This window comes from Phascolarctos cinereus, unplaced genomic scaffold, assembly GCF_003287225.1.
Source record: "Phascolarctos cinereus isolate Bilbo 61053 unplaced genomic scaffold, phaCin_HiC Scaffold_2;HRSCAF=192, whole genome shotgun sequence".
Lineage (NCBI taxonomy): Eukaryota > Metazoa > Chordata > Mammalia > Diprotodontia > Phascolarctidae > Phascolarctos > Phascolarctos cinereus.
This window is the reverse complement of record NW_027555625.1, coordinates 136,744,156-136,757,826: the sequence shown is the minus strand read 5'-3', so window position 1 is coordinate 136,757,826 and position 13,671 is coordinate 136,744,156. Positions and strand designations below refer to the sequence as shown.

The window sequence follows — 13,671 nt, the reverse complement described above, 5'->3', positions numbered from 1 at the left end:
AACATCAATGGACTATTTCACAGAATTGGATTAAGCCACAGTAAAAGTAATATAGAAAAGTAGGTGAGCAAGAATATAAAGGACTATGAAAAAGGAAACCAGGGAACAGTAAGTGACCTTTCAGATTTAGAGGCAGTATAATATGGTAGAAAAGGCACAGTCTTTCTCCCCAGTGGAGTGTGTCAAAGGACATGACCAGATAATTTTTGATGGAGGAAACACAAATTACTCATAATTACACAACAAATTCCTGAATAATCAGAGAAATACAAATGAAAACAAACTTGGGATTCCATGAGATGCCCAGTAGAATGGCAAAGATAGCAAAAAGCAATAAAATTAAATGTTAAGATGGCTTTGAAGAAATCAGCCCTCAAATATATTGTTGGTTAGACTTTAAACTGGTAGATCCTTTTTGGAGAGCAATATTCTATAACACATTTTTTTAAATGCTGATTTTATCCTTTAATGCAGTGATTCCATGGCTAATATTTTATCTTAAATATATCATTTAAAAGCAAAAAAAGGTCTATATGTACAAAAAATGAGGGCTTCTAGGTGGTGCCATAGGGCATAGAGCATTGGGCCTGGAGTCATCTTCATGACTGGAAGACTCATCTTCATGAGTTCAAATAGAGCCTCAGACACTTACTTAAGCTGTTGGATCCTGGGCAAGTCACCTAACCCTATTTGTCTCAGTTTCTTCTTCTGTAAAATGAGCTGGAGAAGGAAATGGCAAACCACTCCAGTATTGTGCCAAGAAAACCCCAAATGGCATTATGGAGAGTAGGATACAATTAAAACAACTGAACAATGATAAAATACACAAAAATATTCATAGGTACTTCTTTGCAATAGCAAAAACAACAAGAAACTTGGAAATATATTATACCTACAATATTTGGAGAGTGTACAAATAAGTCATGGTACATTAATTTAGCTGCATGGTATAGTGCAGGGGTGGGGAACCTGTGGTCTCAAGGCCTTATAGGTCCTTGGGTGTGGTCTTTTGACCGAGTCCAAGTTTTACAGAACAAATCCCTTAAGGGATGAAACACTATGGAAAGATGTACAGAAAATGTTGCAATAGGAGATCACGAAAACAAGATCTGTATTCACACTGATTCCAAGTTAAAAAAGTATATATGTGCAAATGTACATATCTATACATATCTATAGATAGATATAGATATAGATATAATAACAGGATAATAGGAACATAGATTTAGAATTAAATCTGAAAAGTCATCTAGAAATTCTAGATCACTAAAAATTTACAGAAGCAGGAAACTGAGGCCCCAAGAAATGAAATGACTTGTTTAAGAACATAAAGCAATAATGAGGGGCAGCTAGGTGGTGCAGTGGATAGAGTATCAGCCCTGAAGTCAGAAGGACCTGAATTCAAATCTGATTTCAGACCAAACGCTTGACACTTACTAGCTGTGTGACCCTGGGCAAATCACTTAACCCCAATTGCCTGAAAAAAAAGAATAAAGCAATAATGATAGCTAGTAGTTATATGGCACTTTAAGTTCTACAAAGCATTTTGCCAAGTATTGCCTCATTTTATCCTCACAGTAGCCCTGGGAGTTAGTTGTTATTATTATCCCCATTTTACAGATGAGGAAAGTGGACAAAGAAAAAGTAACTGACCTGCCCAGGGTTATACAACTAGTAAGTATATGAGTCCAGATTTGAACTCAGGTCTTCCTGACTCCTAATCCATTGCTCTATCCACTGGGCCACTTAGTTGTAATAAGTGGAAGAGCAAAGTTTTGAACTGAAGTCTTTTGAACCAGATTGAGGGCAGGTAGATGGCACAGTGGATAGAGCACTGGATGTGGAATCAGGAAGACCTGAGTTCACATCTGGCCTCTGACACTTACTAGCTATGTGACTCTGGGCAAATCACTGTTTTGCCTCAATTTCTCATCTGTAAAATGAGCTGGAGAAGGAAATGGCAAATCACTCCAGTATCTTTGCCAAGAAAACCTCAAAAGGGGTCACAGAGTCAGAAACGACTGAAAAATGACTAAACAGTGAACTGAATTGGATTCTCTTTTTGCATGTGTAAATACGTGTTGGGGAGTACATATTTCATACATATATGTAATTATACATACATACACACAAAGGGAGGAAAAACAGATTTGGATTAGAACTAATCTGTGGCATATTTGTTAATGTGTCTCTGCTTTGATAAATGCTAAGGATTTTATGTAAGAGTTTATTACTTACTCTGTAAGATTATTTATTTTTATTGATGGCTATTATATTCATTAATTTTTTTTAATTTGACTGTATTGCAGGATAATAGAGATAGATGATGACTTCTATTTGAAGAAGGCTTTCTTACTTGAGCTCTTGTTAAATAACAAACATTATGCAGGTAGTAAGATCTAATTAAAACTATACACAGTAAAACCTCATGAGTTTTTGTTTCACCGACTTAAAATTCCCAGTAATTCAATTACTCAGTCAAGGACCTTTTATTTCATAGAGTACACTGAAGCAGACTATAACCTGCTTATAATTCATTTCACTCCCATAAGTTTTAGGGTTGCCAGAAGAACAGAGGGGTTAGATGATTTCTGGTAGTCATACAACTAATGAATATGTAACGTAGGATTTGAACTCAGGTCTTCCTTACTTGAACTCCATCACTCTCTTCCCTCTGCTAGGCTTCCTTTCCTGGTACTGAGATGAAATTTACTTTTCTCTTCTTGATTTTCAAATTAGTGATTCAATAAGGTTTCAAAGGGAATGTTTAACCTACTTAAGATAACAAAATTTATTAAGGACTCAAATACTATGGATGTTTAAATCCACTAGGTGGTAATTGCAAAGTGCCTTCTCTATTTAAAGGCAAATCTGGATGCTTTCTTTGTCAGGGCCTCGTGACTTCTGACTGAAAGGATCTTATGACTTCTAGAAAAAAAATACATGAGAGACCAGGGTCTCAGAAGGGGCGGTCAAGGACAAATGTGTCACTGACCTTGAAGACATAGCACCATCCCTGTCTAATCCTTTGATATATGCTGTATCTGGGAAATCTAGGTGGCAAAGTGGATACTGTGGGTCAGGAGTCAGGAAGACCTGAGTTCAAATCTAGCCTCAGATACTTTCTAACAGTGTGACCCTGGGCAAGTCACTTAATCCTGTTTGCCTTAGTTTTATCTATAAAATAAACTGGAGAAGATTTTTAAATGGTGAACCACTCCAATATTCTTACAAAAACAAAAACAAACAAACAACAAAAAAATCCAAATGGGGTGCTGAAGAGTCAGACATGACCGAAACTACTGAACAACAACAATATACTGTACTTTAAGATCTCCAACTGCTTACATGTACAAAATTCTCTTCGGAGACACAAGGGAAATACAGGGAAAAATAGAGATACAAAGGGAAAGGTACTCAGATGGCCAGATTCCCCAGAATGTGACTGCACAGCCATAGAAAGATCTTGGTTGATTTCAAGATATTGTAGGCACTTAAAGTAGTAATTCTTTTGAAAAATTCTCTATAATTTACTTCATTCATCAGAATAATTTACCTTCTGCTTTTCTTCCCTTCACCCTAAATTTATCTGGATTAGTTGACAGATTGGGAAAAAAATCAGCTTGAATTAATGATCTTCTGTTGACTCCTACAGCACAGTGCCATGCTTTGTAAGCCTTAAAGCGCTATAGAGGTCATCTAGTACTACTTGCTAATTATTCAGTGAGGACACTGAAACTCAGAAACTCATTGTTAAATGTCACAAAGATAGTAAATGGCAGGGCTAGAATTTGAACCCAGCTCCTTTGACTTTAGGTTGAGTACTCTTTACATTATGTAAATCCTTTTCCATCCAGTAAATCAGCAAGCATTTATTGAGCATTTACTGTATCTTAGGCAATGTGCTAAGTGTTAGGAATACAAAGAAGAAGCAAAAACAGTCCTTGCCTTCCAGGAGCTTATCCATCCAAATCTGAGGCACGTTGCTCTTCAATTTGATTAAGAGCTTTAACTGACATTTGCTCTTATCTAGAAGTGACTGGTGAAAAACAAAAGCAAACTTATTTCAGGTAACTCCTGTTGAGTACTTCCTGTGCTAAGTAGCACCTCAGATCTGGCACATGAAATCAGTGATGGGAGGCAGCTAGGTGGCACAGTAGATACAGCACCGGCCCTGGAGTCAGGAGGACCTGAGTTCAAGTCTGGCCTCAGACACATAACACTCACTAGCTGTGTGAGCCTGGGCAAGTCACTTAACCCCGATTGCCCCCCCCAAAAAAAAAGAAAAAAGAAATTAGTGATGGAAGGTCCCAGACAGGGTTGTGCTGGTAAATGTTTAAGAACTGGCTCTCCAAAACACGACACACTTTTAAGTTTAATCTGCATTATATTACTATTTTCTCAATCATTTTCTTAAATTGACAAGTTAAGTGATTTGAAGCATTTGCCAATTTCTTAGGTATAAATGTTCCCACTGAAAATTTAACAATAAGCTCTTCCAGAACGGGCTTAAGATGGCTCCAAGCTGGCTCTGACATACCTAATGTCTCAGCTAAATGAGTCTAGTCACTGGTGCTTCAGAATTTTTTCAAGTTTACGGACACTTAATTTAACAGCGTAGAGGTTTCACCAAAGTTGGTCCCATCAGGTTACCTTCACCAAGTATGGTCCCAGATTCTACTGTAGCTTCATTTGTTAGATTCACAGCCTTAGTTAAACAGTAGTTTCTTTTCTTAGAACCATGTCTAACAAGTAATTGAAGTTCCAGTAAAGCCAATGCTTTGCAAAATGTTTCTTTTTGTAAAATTGTTCCTTCTGTTTCTTTAAAGCTAAGGTCCTCAAACTTATTAGTCTCAAGACTCCTTTACTTCCTCAAAAATAATTTTTATACTTTTTTACACTCTTTACACTTTTAAAAATTATTAAGGACTTACTAGCTGTGTGACCCTAGGCAAGTCACTTAACCCCAATAGCCTAAAAAAAAATTATTAAGGGCCTCAAAGAACTTTTTTAATGTGGATTATATTTATCAATATTTACCATATTAGAAATTAAAATTGAAAACAAAATTTAATAATATTTATTTTTCTCAATTGCATGTACAATTTCAAACATTCATTTTTTAAAATTTGAATTCCAAATTCTCTCCTTTTGTTCTTTACCTTCTTCCTCCCTGAGTATGATATAGATTATACATATTCAGTAATGGGGAACGTTTTTCCATAGTAGTCATGTTGTGAAAGAAAACACAGGCAAAAAAAAATAAGGAAAGTGAAAAATAGTATTCTGCAATCTGCGTTCACACTCCATCAGTTCTTTTTCTGGACATGGATTGCATTTTTTATCATGAATTCTCTAGAATTGTCTTGGATCATTGTATTGCTGAGAATAGTTAAGTGATTCACAGTTGATCATCATACAGTGTTACTGTTACTATGTTAATGTTCTCCTGGTTCTGCTTACTTCAGTTTGCATCAGTTCATGCAAGTCTTTCCAGGCTTTTCTAAAATCATCCTGCTTGAGATTTCTTATAGCACAATGTATTCCGTTATCATCATATGCCAAAACTTGTTCAGCCATCCCTCAATTGATAGGCATTCCCTCAATTTCCAGTTCTTTGCCACCACAAAAAGAGCTGCTATAAACTTTTATTTTTCATACAATTAGATCCTTTCCCCCACTAATTAAAAATCTCTTTGGGACTAATAGGTCTGTATCCCAAAGTGACCATAAAGAAGGGAAAGAGACCTACTTGTGCAAAAACATTTATAACAGCTCTTTTTGTGGTGGCAAAATATTGGAAATTGAGGGGTTGGCCTTCAATTGGGGAATGGCTGAACAAATTATGGTATATGAATGTAATGGAATACTATTGTGCAATAAGAGATGATGAGCTGGTTGTATGAACTGATGCAAAGTGAAATGAGCAGAACGAGAAAAACATTGTATACAGTAACAGCAGCATTGTATGATGATCAATTATGAATGATTTAGCTCTTCTCAGTAATACAATCATCCAAGACAATTACAAAGAACTCATGATGGAAAATGCCTCCACATCCATATAAATAACTGATGGACTCTGAATGCAGATTGAAGCATACTATTTTCACTTACTTTATTTTTTCATAGTTCTTTTTCCTTTTGGTCTGTTTCTTCTTTCATAACTGACTAACATGGAAATATGTTTTACATGATTGCACATATATAACCTATGTCAGATTGCTTACTGTTTGGTGAAGAAGGAGAAAGGAGGGGGGAGAAAAATTCGGAACTCAAAATCTTGTAAAAATGAATGCTAAAAATTGTCTTTACATATAATTGAAAAAAAAAACTATAAAAATCTCTTTGGGATGCAGACCTCGTAGTAGTATACAGGGTATACACACTTTTATAGCCCTTTGGCCATAGTTCTAAATTGCTCTCCTGAATGGTTAGGTCAGTTCATAACTCTCCCAACAATGCATTAGTATCCCAATAAAATTGAAAAAGTTAAAATGTTTGTTTAATTGATTAAAAGTAATAGTAAAGCCTATTATATATCAAGATCTAGAAATATATTTTTAAATAACTATATTTTCCAAGCAAAAAAAATAGTGAGACAGACATCATTGTTTTGTATATATTTATAAATCTAGTTAATGTCTGGTTTAATAGAAGACTGCTATATTCTCATGTCTGCTTCTGGGTTCAGTCTGTCATGATATACTGTTTTAGTTGAAGTATATAAAGAAAATCTAGATTCACAGATATGTGATTGAGGCAGATAGGTGATACAGTGAATAGGGGGTTGGATCTGGAATCAGAAAGACTAGAGTTAGAATCCCTGCTTAGCCCACTTAGTAGTTGTGTGACCATGAGTAAATTGCTTACCCTCTGCCTGCCTCAATTTCCTCTTTTCTAAAATGGGGATAATAATAATAATAAGATTGTCGTAAGGATAAAATGATACAATATTTGTAAAGCTCACTGAAAACCTTGAAGCACTGTATAAATCTTAGCTATTATTATTAGTTGTAAAAGAGAGGAGTATTTTAAGAGGCAAATAACACTTTAGTATTATTATGAACATTTTCTTTTATTTAGTCAACCCCCTGAAAAGATCTCAGGCACTCCATGAAGCTCACTTAGAGAATGATTGCTTTAGAACATTTCTTTCTTTCTGGGAATTTAGTGTTTTGCTAACAAACATTCCCTCACTCATCTTTAGAACTCTGTGGGCATGAGTACAAAGCATGGATACTGACACTGGGGGAAACAGAGGCATAAAGAAACTTGGTAGCCATGGTCATATGGTTAGATACCTCCAGCATGTCTCAGGGGACCAGTGAGATCAAAAGTATTTTCACAGTAACACTAAGATGTTATTTGCTTATTAAAATACCTTTTCCAGCTAATAATAAGTTAACCTTTATTGGGGCCTTAAGGTTTGCAAAGAGCTTTACAGACATTATCTCATCTTGGATTTATGAGCTTCTCTCAGATGAAGGTCACATGTGGGGCTGAAAGTGAGCCTTATGAAGAATCTAGATTTTCTTCATATACTTCAACCAAAACAACATATGACAGATTGAACCCAGAAACACATGTGAGAATCTTGCAGTCTTTTATTAAGCCAGACATTAACTAGATTTGTAAAAATATATATAAAACAATGATGTTTGTCTCAATATTTATTTTTGCTTGGAAAATATAGGTATTGAAAAAATATACAAGAGGCAAGTCTGTGCAAAAGAATAGCGTGTAGACTTATGTCTTTATCTTCAGTGTTCCTCAGGAGAAATTGAGCCATTTATCTGATGGGTTTTTTTGGGAGAGGTCAGTTGCAATAGCAATCCTCTAAATTTCAGAAGTCAGAAAGCAAGAACTATCGTTCTATATCCACAGGCCTGAGTCAGGAAGGAAAAAAAAAAAGGTAAAGGAATTACTAGAAGACTGTTGTGTAATCAAATATGTACCCCACCCTGGCTAGCTGTAGGGTGGCTGAGTGGTGCAGTGGATAGAGTACAGGACCTGGAGTCAGGGAGATCTGAGTTCAAATCTTTTCTTAACACTTAGTAGTTCAACCCTAGGCAAGTCACTTAACCTTTGCCTGCCTCAGTGTCCTCATCTGTAAAATGGGGATAATAATAGCACCTACCTCCCAGTGTGGTTGTGAGAATCAAATGAGATAATATTGTAAGGCCCTTTGAAAACCTTAAAGTGCTTCATAAATGCTAGTTCTTGTTGTTATTATCCTTCTGTCTGCTGTTTGAGAATTGCTTGTGATGTGCAAGTTGGAGATAGAAAGCAAACCCCGAAGTCCTAGTTAGTGTCAACATCTACTAGGTCACTGTTTGCAGAGTATTCTGTAATGAGCACCTTTCTTTGCAAGCTGACCTTCATGAGGTTCACTGCAGGGATAGAAATGTGGCTGCTCTCTATGGCGGCTTCTTATCTTCCCTGCAGAGTCTGATACAATTACTGCCGTGTCTCAGTGTCTGAGTTCATGCTTAGTTGTAACTACAATTAGTTCTCAGCCTTTGCCGTTTGCTAAGTAATAATTAATGTCCCGTTTCATGTCCTTCCATCCTTTCTGGTGTTGCTCTTTGGCCTCCATTGGAGAACTCGGTTGGACATAAACAGTCAATCGATGGGAAGAGCATTGTGTGTGCAAAGCGGATCTAAATTTAGGTATATAGGATTGTAGATTTAGAGCTGAAAGGGGTGTTAGAGGCATCTAGTCCCAATGCTGTCATTTTGCAGATGAGGAAACTGAGGCGAAGGTCACACCAGTAGTGAGTAGCAAAGCTGGCATTTTTGGGTCCTAGAGATTTGTAGGAAAGAGATGGAGTAAGAGATTGTGAAGATAAAAAAAATACTGGCACTCAGCCATGAGAGGAACCAGATGGAAAGTGAGGTGAAAAGCAGTTGTCAGATGCCAAAGAAGTGAAGGGAATATAGTACTGCACTTGGAATCAAGAAGACCTGGGTTCAAATCCTGCCTCAGATATTTACTGGTTGTGTAACTACAGGCAAATCACTTAACCTTTCTGGGCCTCAGTATCTTCATCTGTAAAAGGGAGACAATGATTCCTAGAGTTCCTACCTCAGAGGGTTATTATGAAGTTTAAATGAGGTACTTAAAGAACTTCGCAGATCTTAAGGCACTAAATAAATATCAATTATTATATTTTAGCTTATATATTCAGTGATTATATATTAATCATGGTTATGACTCCATACATGTTAACAATTCTTATGTTGCATTTGGTTTTTATATTTAAGAGTTATGTATAGGATGTCCCAAAAGTCTTAGTGCAGTTTTGAACTAGCATAGTTTTAAAATAGCGCTTAATAGATTTTTAAAACAATATTTGTTATTGTTATGAATATTTTGTGCAGAGCCTTAGGGTTTGCAAAGTGCTTTACATATTCTGACTCATTTGATCCCTACAATATCATAATAATTATTATCATTGACTACTCCGCTGTTTAGCATTGGTGTACATTTCATGTTTTACATCAAACTTTCTGGCTCCTCATATACTCATGGCCATTTTTAGGTATAGCCCTTTCCCTTCAGGTACCCTCACCATTATGAACTTTTCTCCGTTTTCCCCATTATTCTGTGCTGTCCTTCATCCTCCCTCCTCTCCCAGGTCTCTGTTTCCTCTCTCCTTGCCAAGCCCAACTACCACTTCTATTGCTGCAATTCCTTGTCTGCTCTGCTGTAGTCACTATGCATCTCAAATGCATCATTATGCATTTCCTTTTGGGAAACGTTGGCTTTCTTGCATTAGCAGTGCATTCTGAACAAAGGAAATTCCAATTGTACTGAGTGTCATATTTACTTATCTATCTTTGATTTGTCCTCTGCTGCTCTTTCTTTTGTGGTAAAGAAAAATAAGAAAAAATTTAAACGTGCTGATTTGTTGTTATTGTTCAGTTGTTTTTCAGTCATATCCAACTCTTTGTGACCCCATTTGGGGTTTTCTTGGCAACAGTACTGGTGTGGTTTGCCATTTCCCTCTCCAGCTGATTTTACAGATGAGGAAACTGAGGCAAGCAGAGTTAAGTGACTTTAGAGATCTTCAGATGAAGAATGAGTTAGTGAGAGACAAATGTAAGCATTTTATTAATTACAGAAAGAATAAATACCCCAGAGAGGTTTATTAGATATAGTGGCTTCCTAAGGTCAATCAATCCTTTGTAGATTCTTGAAACAGTAACAGGAGCTTGCTAGTAGTGATACAGAAGTTCATCATCTTCATTAGATTGTATGTAAGAATTGAGGTATCCTTTTATTTTTCCTTTACGGTCCCTTTTGTGTTTTCTAGAAGTCATCAGCAGGAATTTCCCTTCTGGATGATAACATAACTAAAACTCTTGTTTACACAAGAGAATGTGATTTTGTTTTCTTTTAGAGCTTTTTCTCTGAGTGCCTATCTTTAGAGGTTTATTACAAGGTACCAGGTGTCTATTGCACAAAAAAAACCCAATTCTTAGTTTTAGGAGCCTCTTTCCAAAAGAGTTTGAAGGAGCTCAGATGTCTCAGTGGACAAAGTTACATGAGGACACTTCACCTGGCACGCTTCTCTTATTTAATGTGCTGAATTTTCAGCTTGAGCCTGGTATAAACTTTGAACCTTTAAAGTACTGCTTTCTGGCCCATAGAATAACGTGAAATATAATCAGTGTCCCCAGGTATCAGGTACTCACACCTTCAAGACTCCTTGTTGTTTGGGACATTCTTTAGGAGCCCAGGAATCTGGGTCAAGACTAGCTAGATCAGTTGGTTAGAATGTAGTACTAATAATGCCAAGGTCATGGCTTTGATTCTGTCTAGGTCAGTTAGTTGACAGGAATCATAATAAAAATAATAATAACTAATATTTATATAGGGTACCCCAAAAGTCTTTTTGGGACGAAGATTTTTGGAATACCCTATATAGCAGTTAAGATTGCAAAGCACTTTACAAACAATATCTTATTTGATCCTTGCAACAACTCTAGAGGTAGGTGGTATTGTTATCTCCATTTTACCGATTGGGAAACTGAGGCAAATAGAGTTAAAGAGACTTGCCCAGGGTCACACAGCTAATAAGTGTCCGAGGTCAGACTTGAACTCAGGAAGATGAGTCTTTGTGACTCCAGGCCCAGCACTCTAACAAATGAGACACTTAGCTACCCCAAATAAGTAGCACCAGAGAGTAAATAATGAAGTCTGGGAGTACATGTTCAGGAAAAGAAGTGATTCTGTGGCCTTGATACTGAAAGGGTTGCCAGCTGTCTTTTTAGCTTGATTATCTCATTTCACCTTGTTTGAAATGTTTGACTTCTTCATGCATAAACTTGGCCACCCACAAAATGAGAATATCAACATGACAGAGACCCATAGATTGTTTTATAAACGGATGCTAATAAATCCATCTCCTGGAACACACAGTACCTGGAACATAGTGCTTGATGAATGCATAATCTACCATCTATTTATCATCATCATCTTTTAGAGGCTGGGGCCATAGTGCCTAAAGTGCTGAGCTAGGAAGATGCATCTTCCTGAGTTCAAATCTGGCCTTAGTCCCTAGCTGTGTGACTGGGCAGGTCACGTCACCCTGTTTGCCTCAGTTTTCTCATCTGTAAAATGGGGGTAATAGTTGCCCCTGCTTCCAGGGTTATCATGAGGACCATAATGAGATAATATTTGTAAGGCATTTAGCACCAGGCCCGGCACATAGTAAGCACTCTATAAATGTTAGTCATTATTATTATTCACTTAGCATAGTACCTGGCAAATGGAGATAATAAGTGCTATATAAATGTTAACTATTATTATTATCATTATTTAACTTTCTTTTTTCCTATCTATTTTACCTATTCTACCTCTCTCTGTTTATCTAACTATACATTTTATACTGAGCAAGTTGGAAACAAAAAAAATAAAAGATCTACTTTGTCTCATCTAATCTTCCATCCATACTTTTAAAGAGCCTAGATATTATAATAGCAGGAAATCGCAATATGCAATTGAATGTATCTATATCTATCTACTCTAAGTAGATGTACTTACTATTTACTGAATTATTCAGTAGATATATCTACTGATCTAGTGTTTTATTTTATTTATTGTGTCTGATTTTTTTGGTGCATTTTTTGTTTTATTTATTTTATTGTTATTTATTTATTTATTTAATTTTCACAGAGAACAGGAAAACTGTAAGTTGGAAGCTTGGAGCAGATAAAGAAGTCTGGGTATGGGTAATGGGGGAACACCAACTAGATAAACCTTACGATGTCATCTGTGATGAAATTATTGCTGAGCGGGCGCAGCAGCAGGCACAGAAAGAAGCAGAGGAGCTCAGGTATGGGATTCTCTACCCCGAGGGAGAGAATGTACCTGCCTCTCAGGGGCTTTCTCAGTAAGAAGTAGACAGAATTTCCGAGTAGATGAAAAGATCCTCTTTGCTCTCTCCTGCAGGTAGAGGGGAGGGAAAGAGTTGAAAAACCCCGAGCAGGTCTTGGTCAAAGAGGTTTTTAGAGAAGTGTCTCCTAATGCTTGCAACTGCAGCACATCAGAATGAGCACTGGCTGGTCCCAGTAGGGCGCTGTTAACATTCAAAGGGACTTTTCAGAACGTGCACATAGAGATCGTCTGTGTGATTTCATAGAGATGCAGCAGTGGGTTCATTTAAAGAGCAAGACCATCATAATGAAGCAGAACACAAATGGTATATCCAGCACTCGGTAAAGTCTGGTCCATAGGTCTGGTATACCACTAGGGTTGTCAGCCTCCAGGAGTCTCAGTCCGAGAATGCACAGTGAAAGTGAACTCATGTGAAAGACTGGCCAGAAGTGGGAGCTACTCTGATGCTCATAATACAACATGGCCTCTGTTGGCTACAATATATTGGCCACCATCATTCCTTCCACCTCTGCCCTGCTTTCTGTTGGTGTTGTGGTTCATTTTGCCAATAACCCTATATCTAACTAAGAATTTTGCAAAAGAAAAGATAATGGAGCAGATTTGGGGAAATTCCAGCTCAGTCTCAGAGGGTTGACAATGCTATGAACAGCTCCTTTGACTCTTATAAAAATAACTGGTCCCTTGGTTCCAAGAATCATTTATCTTATTAAGGAAGGTTGCCTTCTGGCATGAGGTAAGGGTTGCTAAGTTAAACTTTAGACCTGCCAGGCATTCACTTCATTCAAATGTAGACATCCCATTTTGAATAGCCCAGAAGGTTAAAAGGCTATTTTTTAAAAAAGATAATTCCTCTATTGTTTCTTTTCAGAAAAACTCAAGCAAAAGAATCCTCCAAGACTTCCAGGCCTCAGTCGCTGCTTCCTGATTCCAAAGCATTGAAAAATTGGGAGGTCCCCAATACCTCTGAAAGAATAGACAATGAGGAGTCAGGGACAGAAACTAGGAAAGTTTCAACACCAGAAGAAGAGAAAATCCAGTGAGTCTTTCGATTCTATGAATGCTAAAAATGACATTTCAGGAAGATGGAGGAAAGGAATCATGGCATAGTAGATAAAGAGCTGGCCTCAGGGTTAGGAAGACTGGGGTTCAAGTCCCACCCTCAGTGCTGGGCAAGTGACATTCTCTCAAAGCCAAGTCAAGTTTCTAATACCCTAAGTGGCAGAAAAGTTAACCCGGGTGTTTTCTCAGTGGGAATTCACTTTGCC

The 13,671-nt window shown here is 37.1% G+C and overlaps 1 protein-coding gene across 1 annotated transcript in view; it reads left to right on the top strand.

Moving 5' to 3' along the window:
- The window catches only part of SH2D4A (SH2 domain containing 4A), a 106,088-nt gene that overhangs the window by 11,885 nt on the left and 80,532 nt on the right, over positions 1–13,671 (top strand). The window contains 2 exon segments of the mRNA XM_078149616.1: positions 12,185–12,344; positions 13,275–13,444. Coding sequence (XP_078005742.1) covers positions 12,185–12,344; positions 13,275–13,444 — 330 coding nt within the window.